At 34.5% G+C, this 13,616-nt stretch overlaps 1 protein-coding gene across 5 annotated transcripts in view; it reads right to left on the reverse strand.

The window, feature by feature from the left end:
* Positions 1–13,616, reverse strand: part of PPP1R12A (protein phosphatase 1 regulatory subunit 12A) — a 124,419-nt gene that overhangs the window by 19,813 nt on the left and 90,990 nt on the right. For 4 of the 5 annotated variants that reach the window (XM_059815994.1, XM_059815993.1, XM_059815991.1 and 1 more), the window contains 7 exons: positions 11,656–11,817; positions 11,019–11,195; positions 7,642–7,732; positions 5,570–5,767; positions 5,224–5,392; positions 2,975–3,093; positions 2,200–2,265 (listed from right to left, as the gene is read on the reverse strand). In XM_059815994.1, the coding sequence (XP_059671977.1) occupies positions 2,200–2,265; positions 2,975–3,093; positions 5,224–5,392; positions 5,570–5,767; positions 7,642–7,732; positions 11,019–11,195; positions 11,656–11,817 (982 nt within the window). The remainder of the gene's footprint in view (positions 1–2,199; positions 2,266–2,974; positions 3,094–5,223; positions 5,393–5,569; positions 5,768–7,641; positions 7,733–11,018; positions 11,196–11,655; positions 11,818–13,616) is intronic. The other variant, XM_059815995.1, reaches the window with a different exon arrangement.

Genomic DNA, 13,616 nt, shown 5'->3' on the forward strand with positions numbered 1-13,616 from the left:
ACCTCGAATACTGTGTGCAGTTTTGGGCCCCTCACTACAAGAAAGACATTGAGGTGCTGGAGTGTGTCCAGAGAAGGGCAACGAAGCTGGTGAGGGGTCTGGAGCACAAGCCTTATGAGGAGCGGCTGAGGGAACTGGGGTTGTTCAGTCTGGAGAAGAGGAGGCTGAGGGGAGACCTTATCACTCTCTACAATTACCTGAAAGGGGGTTGCAGAGAGGTGGGTGTTGGTCTCTTCTCCCAAGTGACGAGTGACAGGACAAGAGGAAATGGCCTCAAGTTGTGTCAGAGGAAGTTTAGGCTGGATATTAAGAAAAATTTCTTTACTGAGAGAGTGGTGAGACACTGGAATAAGCTGCCCAGGGAAGTGGTGGAGTCACCATCCCTGGAGGTGTTCAAGGAACGTGTGGACGAGGCATTGTGGGACATGGTTTAATGGGCATGGTGGTGTTGGGTTGATGGTTGGACTTGATGATCTTACAGGTCTTTTCCAACCTTAGTGATTCTGTGATATTTAGTTCTCAGTTTATCATTGATAAATGACGAATAGTTGTTTATTAAAGAACAGAAATTACTTGACATCTACATAATGTTTTAAAACTCTGATAAACTGTTTGTATGCAAAGGAAAAAAACACCTTAATATGAAAACAATGAAATTATTATATGCAAATTTTAAGATGTCTCATAGTTAACAGGATTATAATAATTACAAGGCTAGGACATTTTCTGCAATTTTGATACTATACTAGAAATTCCGTAGTAGGTTTGACAACATTTGAAAAGAAAACATAAAACCACATGAAATACTTATTTTGATATTCAACTCACTTTCACTCTGGTTTTGTATTTTCTGCAGCTGATATGACAAAAGAGCTTATATCAACAAAGCAAAATCAATTTATGTAGCTTGGTGACAGTGAACTTTGTTCACACAATCAATTTATTTCAGAGCTCTCCATGAACTCAAATCTGATATTATATTGATTTATAATGAAATCAAACTACCAAGGTCTTTTGTAGGAAGTATACAGGCTAAGAGAATGTTTTGACTCCTAAGTCAATTCTACACTTCTCCACCATCCCATCCCAATACACTCACCATTTTAATCATAGCTAATATTCATAATTTTGGGCCTGATTTATCATTATTTCACTGTAGTTTTATCAGTCTAATTTTATCACAAGCAACACATGCACATTTTACCAAAATGAATTTCTACAGAACAGAATATGGAGTAATTACAGATCCAAGGATAACGATATGTACTAGTGGGGGAGACAGGACTATGCATTTATGTTAACGTGACATGGAAATAAAAAATACAGCAAACCAAAATAGCACAGAATGCATCTCTTAACTAAAATATTTAAGGAATGTGTAATGGAAGCTTTTACAAAAAGGAGAGAAACATCACTTGAGTTTTATTCCTCAGTAATGAAGCTGATTCTGTAGTGTGTTTCTCCAGGGTTTAGGTCAAAAGAAATACATTCTGCTACACCATTTTATAGTACAGCTTAACTCACTGCTTCCCTTTTAACCCCTCTTCATCAAACTGTCACACATCATTCAGTTTTATAAGGACTTTTGCCATCAAATCAAGTCTATTATAGTGTTTTCCATTGACTTTTTAACAAGATTCATAATACTGAATTAGGATGTTCAGAAATCCATTTTCTTCAATAGAAAAATCAGGTACATCGTGCTCTTCAACCTTCTATGCTTCATTACATTAACTTCTCATATTATTTGTTAATTACATTATTGATAGCACTGAGTTTAATTTTAAAAGGTTTTAATTAGTGTGCATAAGTCACTGGACATCATTTATCTGAAAATAACAGAGCAGATGGAATAAAGATTTTTGCAAGGTAGAAACTGAAAGCTCCCTCCAGCAACTTGCTGCAACATGTCCCTGACCTATGTGTCAGAAATTTCACCTACGTTTTCTGGATGTGAATTCTACATAATCAGAATGGAAGAGAAAAACATCAGTTTTAGCCGTTGTTAATACATTAAAAATTGTTATTGAAGTCTGCAAAGGAAACAACACTGAACCATAGCCACAAATTATGAATCAGAAAGCACTCGTAAGAACTCTACCATAAGTCCTCTTTAATTGAATCCTACTGCAACAGAAATTTTACCATCAAAATCTATCTGTTAGAAAGTTAATTAATTAATTATCTTTTTAAAATTACCTGAGTTTCTTTCTTATTTGTTCCTTCTTCTGAATCAGACTGGTGTTCCTGTTCATTTTCATCACTCTGGTAAAAGAGGTGGGAGAGGAAAAATAATTAAACTGTTGAAAGCTTACTGAGATTTTAAGGCATTCTAGACTTTTAATATGAAAATCTAATAGCAGCAGAATTCTACCTAACTAAAATGTATAGAGAATATATAGGATATATGATGAAAATTCTCAGACAAATACACGTTTTCAGTACCAGAAGGACAGGAAACAGAACTTTGCATTTGGCACATGAAAATCTTGCTTTTACAAAATTACATACTGATCCCATGACAAAGAAAAGGGAAAGAGAACCGGCTGAAACATCAACTATAACCTTTCTAATCTGACAGCAGTTCCTCCAGTTGTAAGTACATGGCTACTTGTAACGTGTCAAACAGTAAGTCTCATTCTTACAGCTTTGGTATGCATGCAATAGAAATTAACTGTTCAATGATTATTTTTTCCTTAGATTATGATTAATTCCTATTAAGTTATGGTTATTACAGTATTCTAGCATTTTTTAGCATTATCAATATAACCTAGACTTAATTTTGATTTTGCTCCTGAAAGCTTCAAAACAGAGAAACAGAGAATACATAACTTGAACAAGCATCAGTTTTTCCAGAACAATTAGTTATAAACTGTATTAGTCTAAACTATTCTCTGTTTTAAGAATAGACTATACACATTCCATATTGCTACAAGCTAAGGCTCTAAACCAGCAGTAGCAGTCATTTACTTACATCTTGAGTCCAAAAAGAAACTCCTGTAGATCGTCGTTTTTCTCTCGGTCGCCGCCTTTCCCTTATAGACTTAGTCTGTGACTTATCTTCTTCTTTTTCTTCCTCTTTTTTGCCCCCTTCTGTTAATAACAACTTTCTTGTTCATTTAAGTATGATACAACCCAATTTTCTGAAATACTTCTCAGTTTTTAAAATGCTTACAATTAATGTTTTTTCCTGAAAAATTCACTAAAGAGCTTCTTACCACATACAGGGTTTGCTGTAATATACATTCCTCAGTACATAGCTCTAAAATACTGTAAATACTGTTCCAATTGGTGAATAGCAATTGCAAAATAGTAATTCCATCTGAGCCTCCTAAACAAAATGTTTCAATATAACAGTAATACGCTACAAATTGGACTTAAAATTCAATTTTCAAAACTGTCACACAATTCAAACATCTGTGTCAGTAGATGTATAAGAGAAGATAATTCTTCACCATTCTTCAACAAGGTTTTTTTGCTTACATCAAGAGTTCTGTACTAAACAAAAAATTTGAAAGTCTGTTAAGTCCTCCTTAGAGTCGCCCTTTTCACCACAGTCCTCTCCATTTTCCCCTCTAAAGGAGAATAAAATGGGATCTCCTAGATTAGATTAATAATATATTATAGATTTCCTTTTTCTTTAGAAGAAACGCAGTTGCAATTCAAACCCAACATAATACCTCAGGATTGTGTTTGTTCCCCTATATTTTTACAAGTCATTTGTAAAAAAAATAAAATTAAACAAACCTGCCCAAAACAAAGTTATTTACTTATTTTCATGCAGTCTATTCAGTCTGCTATTCTTTTATTAAAGAAAGAAACCATAGATTTGAGTTCAGATTGAAGCATCACTACTAACTTATCTTTACCATCACTGGTCTTCAGAGGTAAATAAACATTTTAGTGTGAAGCAAGAATTAAACAGAAGAGAAGGAAATATAAATATTCATGGTGAACATACAACTTTCCTGATTAAAGAAATGATGATTTTACCTCTGGGCTTTCAGATGGTAATTTATTTCTCCTCCTAAAGCCATAATTTGAAAAAAAACCTGCTGTAGCTAATATTTACCCATGAAAATCTTTTCCATAGAACAGTCTAGAAAGAGTTTCCTTCAGTAAGCATGAATTACTGAAGAATCTTAATCCAAATTTCAGTTCACGTTCGGACAGAAGGAAAAAAATCAGAAAGCATATCCCTGAAGCTTAGACCCAATAACTTCCTCAGAAAATACCAGCCTAGGGAACATGGCAATGCTGCTGTATACTTCATGGAGATTTGATCAATGAATGATTGAATAACAGAACTAATGTATAATATATGTATAATATAAACAAAATGTATATATGTATAATATAAACAAAACTCTGTTAACAAAACTATCAATATCTATCAGTAATCCTATACTGAATCAATAATTTGAATTCAAGTATTTCTCCCAAGTCAACAGCAGAGTGCCTCTGAAAGAGAACAGGAGATCACACTGTATGTCAACAGCCTCCTCCTTTGACAGGCAACTCATCAGGCACAGTATTTCTGAGAATTATAGCAGATGATTCACATTTGAAATGAGAGCAAAAACTCTGTGACATCAGAGAAAAGCTTTTTTCTAACCTCTGAATCACACATCTGATCCTCAGCTTAAGATTAGATAAACCAATTAAGTATCTAGAAATATGATTACATTAAATATTCTGAACAAACACCACATTACCCCTAGAAGTATCCCCTTCCCAACTTTGTTTTCAGCTGCTCATGAAACCATGAGAGGTCCTTAAGGCATTAAAGCATCATTCCAGTTCTTCAATGTGGAAGGACTGAAACAAAATCCCAGTTCACTATTTAGCAATTATTTAATCAAGTAAAATTCCTCCTCAATACCTGCAAGTATTTAAACTGTGAAATGTGATATTTTATTATAGTTGCTGTGTTAAAGCAGAAATGAAAGCATTATGTGGATACTGATAGCAGTATATTTGACATTTCTATGACCCACCAATGGAAAACCCAGATTTACATACTAAACAGCTGCAAAACACCACCAAGTACAGAATCTTTCTTCCTCTCTATAACGCAAGTTCTGGAATCTCTTATAGAAGGTGGATAAGATACATCCCCAGTGGTCTTACATACCGCACCCCATTTCCAACTATCTTTAGAAACATAAGCTGCCCTTTGCAACTAAAACAAACAAAAATCCCCTTCACAAACAGTACTCCTACCTCTTTCACTTTCCTTTGTTCCACTCCGAGAATAGGCAGAAGTTATACCTATAAGGCTGTTTGGTCTGTTTAGTTGACTTGAAGTTGAAAGAGAGCTAGTGGAAGTGGAGAGCGAAGAGGTGGATGATGAAGAAGTTGAAGTTGAAGCTGGTCTATAGCGATGATATGGCTGTTCAGCAGAAAAATTTCAAAATTAATTTACAAAGATTAAACAAATATAAACCACAGGATATTAAAACATTTAAATACAAAATCAATTCTTATAGTAGTACCAAAATTATAATATTATAGTTGGAGTTAAGATTCATATAATTTCTCTACCTAAAGAGACCCATCATGAAAATACCTCTTCAACAGTTCGGGAATATCTTTGTCTATAATCATCATCTTTAGTTTCAGATTCTTTCTTTTCTTCTTGTTTTTCTTTGTCTTGCTTTTCTTTCTCTTCTTTTTCTTTTTCTTCATTTTCCTGTTCTCTGGTTCGCGTGGGACGACTCCTTCCTATAGTTTTTTCAGCTTCTTGAAGATCTGTCAGTGTTACACCCTGTGAAAACAGCAGTCAGCAAACAACGTTTCAATACATCACTGATATTAATGCAGATGATCACATTATATAAATACATATCTTAAACAGAAAATTCAGCTTAAGAAAATTAATTCTATCTATTAAGAAATAATTTTTAGTTATATATTCTACCTATAAGCTTTTCTCTCGAATCTTGGAACCAAACATCCCTCTTCGATTATTGGCAAGTATTTGATCTAATGTGATCTACCACAGGTTCTCCCCCGACACAATTTTTAGTTGAAGTAGTACATACAGATCACATAGAAAATCATGTAGAAATAATTTAAGAACCATTAAATCCTTCCAATATCATCATAAGCATACTAAATATTTTTTGAAGAACCCTAAAAATACAATACTTACCAAACTTTCAGAAGTGTTGATGTTTTACAAATTCACTCACTACAACTGTATTTTTAGGTCAACAACACAAAAAAAATTGCATTGACAGCACCAGAGAATGTTGCAACTCATTCCTTATTTCCTTGTTATTCTGAGGCTAAAAACTAGTTTTGAAATAAGCCCAAAAAGCAAACAATTTTTGAAGACAACTTTTCTCTACTGGACTTTTCAGTTGATGTATATTACTGAGAAACTTCTCAAAACATTTCCTGACCTATTCTTCAAAGCCAACTTTGCAGCTTATCAATTATTTAATTGCTTTTTGTGTTGATAATGTTTTAATACAGTAATTCCTTGTAGCTTCTTCACTGTAAAGATTCAACAATAGCTGGCCTGTGGTTTGACCATCTCTCAGGGCTCTGGATTAGTATCAAGAGGTAAAAAAGAACTCTAGTAAGATAAAACTGTATCAAGCAGTGTGGATCTCTCAATAAGAAAGGTAACCAGAAATATTTCAGGGGTTTAAAACTGCAAAAATTTGAAAGTAACATCAGTAAACAATGTAGATATAGACCCTGTCTTAAAGCAGGTAAGGATGATGGCTAGAGAATTTCTTTGTGCCGTTTCATCCAGGGACTATTTGCTGATTATTCTCAGTTTGTCAGCTAACACAGGAGATGGGTAGACACACTCCAGACGATAGTGGTTGGTAATTGCTCCACTGCCCAAAGAGCATTCAAGTACTATTTAGAGATAATCTGTTTTGCTACTGTCACATCCTTTCCTATGTCGGGACTGCACTGGTTGCAATTCAGTATGAGGTAGTCCTGATAGAAATTGGGAAGAACCACCAAATATATCAGTATGTAAACTAAGAGATAGAAACGCTGAAAGGAGACATGCAATTAGATTCTAGATTATTAGCAAGTAACAAAAAACTCTTCCATGGTACTCTCCCATGTCCACAAAAACTAAGTTGAATGCGTATTTTTTCTATGCCATGGAACTTAGCGGCTATCCATATGTTGGTCAGCTCAATCACATTATCTTCAACAGTCCATGCACAGAAAAAAGACTTAGAAATGGAAGTAAATACAGTATGCTATGCCTATTTCTCAAGTATTAAGTCTTCAGCCAGAAGCATATAGCTGTAGTCCTTGAAGAATTAAGTCTTAGATTTAAACATCTACGTAACATCAGATACAACTACTTGAGTAAGCCATTTTACCATAATGCAATCAAAAACTTCCTTTCAGTGGAGGAGTCTGTGCTTTCAAATCTGTATTCAGTGATCAGAAAAAGCAAATTTCAGTACGCAATGAAGGGTCTTCAAGCTTTCAGGGAAGAAAGGAAAAAAAAGAGGCTTTATTTCATCTGGTGCCAGTTGTTTTATACCAGGAAGACCCAGCAGTTTATTTGGAGCTTTACTTGGAAATTAAAAATTCACTGTACTCAGGAAGCTACATGGGTATGTTTCCATAACAGTAGAAGCTGTAATAAAACTATACCTGCGTAGATCTTCTAGACTGTCTTGCTTGCCTGGATCTAGCTTTTCTTTGGGACTCTGACTCTTCATCCCGTACTGGAGTGAGGTATGATCTAAAAAATTAATTACAAACAAAATTGGCAAATTATAATTTTTGTACTAATGCATTAAATGGTCAGAAAAAAAACCCACAACACAATATGACTGAAAACCAAAGCAGTTAGAAGAAAATCTTTAACTATATAAGACAGATTACATTTTAGACATTTCATCCATATCATAATGATCTATTCATCAAGATAGCAGCCTTACAACTCAATTAAAATACACAGTGTTTCCCTACTTAATTTAGGTTTGTTTTGACCATGTTCTCTAAATATAACTTAAGCTTTTTCACTACTCTACTAACCTCAGAGATTCAGCCAGTTACACATTTACACATAAAATATGTGTATATGTGTGTGTATAAACTTTTAACATAACTTGTAGCCTTTCAGAAAAGACTAAATATACTGATAATGCAGAAAACCTAATTATAATATCTACTGTACCAGAGATTTAAAAACCTTGAGGAGGCGGCTACCATATTTTCACATGAATCATCCATGCTTTGAGCAATCCAACACCCTTTGAAAAAACTGTGCTTAAAAATAAATCCTCATGAAAGCCACAAAAATCCTGCAGAGTAAGCAGGTAATTGTAATCAAAGCCAAAAGGCTACTAGAGTAGACATGCAAGGTATGGACTCTCTAAGAAAAATTGGCTAATGATTCAATAATTGGCTAATGATTATGTTTGAGAAGCCATTACCTACTAACACTTAAATCATTTATCTATGGAAAGAGCAGCGCTTTGGTCACCTAATTATGTATTTGTCAGCCTTAGCACATACTAAAAACACTTCTAAAACAATTCTACGCTTTAAAAATAACTTTTGAGTACACAGACCCATGGGTTACTACCCATGTTCTATCTCTACTAAACAAATTACCCCCAAAACACAGGAAAATATTTATAAATAGCTGCTACATTTACAAATGCTGAAACATCCCCTATCTTATGACACATCTTTAAAAAAAACCCCACTATATTAATTTGATTTCCCTATCCTGTTCTCTTGCAAATAGCATTTTTTATAGATTTTCCATATTCCTAGAGCCCTAGGCCCTATCCTATTAGGAAAAGGGTGATGTTAGCTGCTTTAGCATGACCTGAAATACTGCCTACCTAGGAGGCCTTGACTGCAGAGCAGGTGTAATCTTTAGGGCCTGAAAATTGCTACAAACTACTCCAGACAACTTGCTCTTTAGTAACTGATGTACATAGTCCTGCCCTCCAATAAATCTGAAATACTTTAAACCTCACTGAGGGAAAATGAAAACTCTCAACTTGCCAGGTGCACACTACAGCTACTGTCAAGAGTAGAAAGTGCTCCTCCCTAACGTCCCTTGTTTATGCCACACAGGTTACCTATGCGGTATTATTGATAATACGACGATTTAAAGACTCGAGTTTGTCATTCTCTTCCCTGTTTCTCTAAAACAATCCTAAAAACTAGATAAAGAATATAGCTTCTTCAGCTATTCCAAGAGGATGCACCATTTCATGCTTCTTTACTAAAAGTGGTTTATAATTGTTTACTTTTCAAATATTCTTTGAAATACTATTTCAAACGTACTTTCTAAATACACTCTTTGTCTATAAATATGAATTAACCAACTTATTTTCTTAAAAAATATTTAGCGTATAATATTTCATATACAGACAAGATTTTCATGTGCATATAAACATACATAGATACACACACGCACATATATATATGTATCTGTATATATACAGATAGATATGCATGTGCTGATATTTAGAGCACTACCTTCTCACATGCATGCTGTAATTACTCCAGTTTTGCTGATTTCTAAGACTTAATGGATATTTAATATGTCATCAAGAATGCATCTGCAACAGTGTATTACACAATCAGCCCAGAGTCAGATAAAAGCAAGGAATTTCAGGCCAACTGCAGGTATCTAAAACGTATGTAGTACATGCGCATTAGTATACACACACTAGTGATAGCAAACAAGACAGCAAAAGCCTTAGTTCTACATTTCCTTGCTTTTCTAGCTCATATGAGACTGAAATAGCATTTGCATTTTAAAATTGGAACTACTTTTTAAAAAAAGATGCATTTTGTTGGTTTTGCTTTTGCTTTGTCGGGTTCAGTCAAATTTCGCTGTGGAAAACGCAGGTTCCGACTATGGTTGTCACTGAAATGGGTTATAAGCACCTGTGGGCACGTCCTAAATCATGGTGGGGAAAAAAAAAAAGTAAAACCCCATTTCATAAAGTTATTTCATGTCAGTTTTGAGTATGAATGGAAAACTACGGCAAACAGACTATCCTAAATAGGTCTAAAGCTATGAGAAATATTTAAACATTGTTGCTGCCTTTAAGTGAACCAAAAGAATCCAGGTTTCTTCTGTAACATTACCTCTGTAAACATACAGAGATACACATATATGGCATTGATACAGGAGTTACATTTCAAAACTACTACAGGAGCAACACAGAAATCTGAACTTGCATTTCAGCAGAAGGGTTAAAGTATAAACATTTATAAATATCCAGAAGAACCACCACCCAGGGAAAGCTAACAGGAATTAACCTTATGAAATCTTATTTTTGCTTCCATAAATAACAGGTAACAACTCTTTATGGAAACATAAATATGCACCAATCTTAACTCATCCTCCATGTAATTACAACAGAAAAAACACTGTATTCTTAAAATAAGATTTACATCAGATTCTTACTCATTCTTCATACTGAATACCTCTTAAACCATTGCATTTACAACTGTATATTACGTTTCAAATAGAAGAGACCCTAAATGATGCAATGAAGTAAACAGAATGTGTTGGGTTCAATACTCTTTTCTAAATAGTGCCAGGCATACAAAATGACTGAAAAAATGCTCCATTGTAACTTACTAGCATACTGCCAGTGGCACAGTAGCTCAATCAGCAGCAATGCACTTGTAGTAAGTAATTAATTATTGATTTTCTTTTTTTAATTCAGCATTTTTGCAGTTATGGGTATTTTTAAGAGGACTCATTTAATCTATTAACAGAAACACAAGTATGAAAATACTGCATATCAAATAAGAACCCAAGGCCAGTCAAAAATATACAATATCAAAGTTTCATGAATGGTCTCTACCAGTACTAAGCTCTTACATAAATTGAGGCACACTGCTAGTTGTTTCAATACACAGGAAGCAAACAACACTGCTTTACATACTGTACTATCCAAACTTGTGGTAACCAACACATTCCTTTAAATAAGAAAAAAATGTAACTTTTGTGTAAGAGCAACATTACTCTTAGGACCTTTACACACCTCCGTCTCTCCCTGACCTCTGATGTTGAGGACACAGTGCCAGAAGTAGCTGTAGTCATGGCTGTGGTAGTGGCTGTAGCATTTACAACAGATGGTGCAACAGGAACGGTCACTGCTGTAGGAACACTGTCCTTTTCTTTCTCAGTACTATCCTCAGCCCACAAACGATTTGAGGTACTACAGCATAACAAGCAGCAACACAAAAAAAGAGAAAAGGAAACAGCTAAACAATGAAAGCACTTTACTAAACAACTAATAACATGTAAATAGAGGGATGGATTTTTTTTAAAAGCAAACTGAGAAATGTCTCTACTATGAGAGCTCAACTTGAGCTATTAAATTGAATAAATTAAGAATTGAGCAGTTCACAATAATTGAACTTCTATTCTTCACACCCTTCTAACATTGGATTTATTCTTTTACACCAACATGGCTCTCACTTTACAGTAGAAAGCCATTCACAATTTTTGAGCCAAATTGTATAAAATTAAAACAAATTTAACAGGAAAGTGAAAAAATCCAGAGCCCCAGGATCTACTAAACAAGAACGCATGCACATACATAAGCACACAGTAGACCTGACAAAAAAAAAAAAAAAAAAAGAAAAAAGAAAAAACAAGCTTGCTGGTGCCATTACCTGCTTTGTACACCTGCTGAAGTAGAACCTGTTGTACTCTTTGTAGTAGTGTTTGCGCTGGCAGGCAGCGTTTTCTGAAGACTAGCAGAAGAGGTAACTGTTGATGCACTACTTGGAACATTAGAACTAATCAAATCATCTTGTCTTCTACCAAAGGAGCCACTGAAGGAGAGACATGTACAATGAATGCATTGTATTACTTATCTTTGCTCATTAAAATATCATAAAGCTGTGAATGATCCATCAAATTCCTGCCCATGTATTCTGTGTCTCAGTTGAGTCTCGGAAACTTCTGGGTCAAAAGAAGCATTTTCAAAAGCCATTTTCTTCACTATTTCTTTGACTAGAACTTTTAATTTATGACTTCAGAGGGCAGCAGAAGTGTCCCTTAGTCCCAACCATTTCTCCACAAGAAGAGGAGGTAAAGAATGGAATCTCACTGGTTTATGTATGACTGTCTTGATAGCATCTACTGAAGTTCATAAAGGGCCCCTAACGTCCCATTTTTAAACTGCTGTTTCACCCACACTGAATACCTCAGAAAATGCAGAATACTACTCTACAGCTTGTCAGAAAAGAAAATGTCATCAATAATACTCCTCTTATAATTTTCAACCAATTAAATGTATTACTTATTTTTTTTTAAATTTTAATCAGTCCCAGAAAGATTAACCTCCCACTCATGCTTTTCCCTTGCTCTTCAAGTTGTAAAGAAGATCCAGTATTTTCCACATTTTCATTCATTGGCTCTGGCTGAAAAAATTTTGCATTATCAAGTCAGGATGTTTGCCCATGACTAAACCTCAGAATCCACAGTTAGGACAGACAGAGCTTCATATTACTAACTGCAAAAGATTGAAGATGCTTCCTTGTCATTCTGCAATTGATCATTTTTTCTGTTACTGTCAATTCTAAAATGATAAAGAAAAAATAATTGTACAAGAACAACTAAGGAAATACACCATTAAAGCACCACATGCAATTTAAAAGCGATGAGCACATTTTGTTTGAAGACTGGAGCATAAATATTGATAAAAGCTAACATGCAAAGATTGTTCTCATATATCAACTGTTGATATTTTCCATCCAGAACAGGAAATCTGTGCAACATCTTTCCTAAACCTGAAGTTAGGAGAATTGAGGTTTCTTTTTAAGGCAGGAGGTTAACAAAGATGTAAGATGTATTATGCTGTATGAAACAGCCTGACTACATGCCACTGACGACTTCAATGTCAAGACAAAAAAAAAGTTAAGTACCCATCACCACATACATCATCAGCACATATCAATATACAGCTTAGCTATCTGAATGACAATCTTTTCTTTTGATCTATTCATTTTAGATATTTATTGCTCCACTAATTCCAGTGAAGAACTTGACTCAAATAGCTGCACTGACACTACACAATGGAGTAAAGTTAATCATGTATGTATTTGCAGGATGGAATTCTTTCTGAGAAAATCCTGCAAGACAGGAACCACACACACCTGAAAATTATTTTCATAGTAATCATCATTTACTTTGCATTTAAGTTAGTTTTACATATGTGTTCTATGATGCTCATACTCAAGGTAGGTGTGGTTATAATCTACCATTACGGAGAGCAGCCCAAGACCTCTGATACTGTCATGCAAACCCAAAATTCAAGAGAGACAGTATTTTTCCCCTTTTCAAACATCAAGCAGAATTACTTCTATTCCAACATTTAAAATAGTTATCTTTGGCTACTAAACTAATCTGGAAAGAGTCAAACGAACCTCAAACTGAAATAAACAATAGGAAAAAGGAAGCATATAATTTTAATTATATAGCAGCTACTGCAACACTCTAAGCTAGTAAAAACAGTGTAGCTTTAAAAACAGCACAAGCATTGCATCGGCATAAGTACATATTCACAATTACTCTGAACAACATTTTAACATGTCATCATTGAATTTTAAACTGTAGTTACGAAGTGATT

This window comes from Gavia stellata, chromosome 4 (assembly GCF_030936135.1).
Source record: "Gavia stellata isolate bGavSte3 chromosome 4, bGavSte3.hap2, whole genome shotgun sequence".
Classification (NCBI taxonomy): Eukaryota; Metazoa; Chordata; class Aves; order Gaviiformes; family Gaviidae; genus Gavia; species Gavia stellata.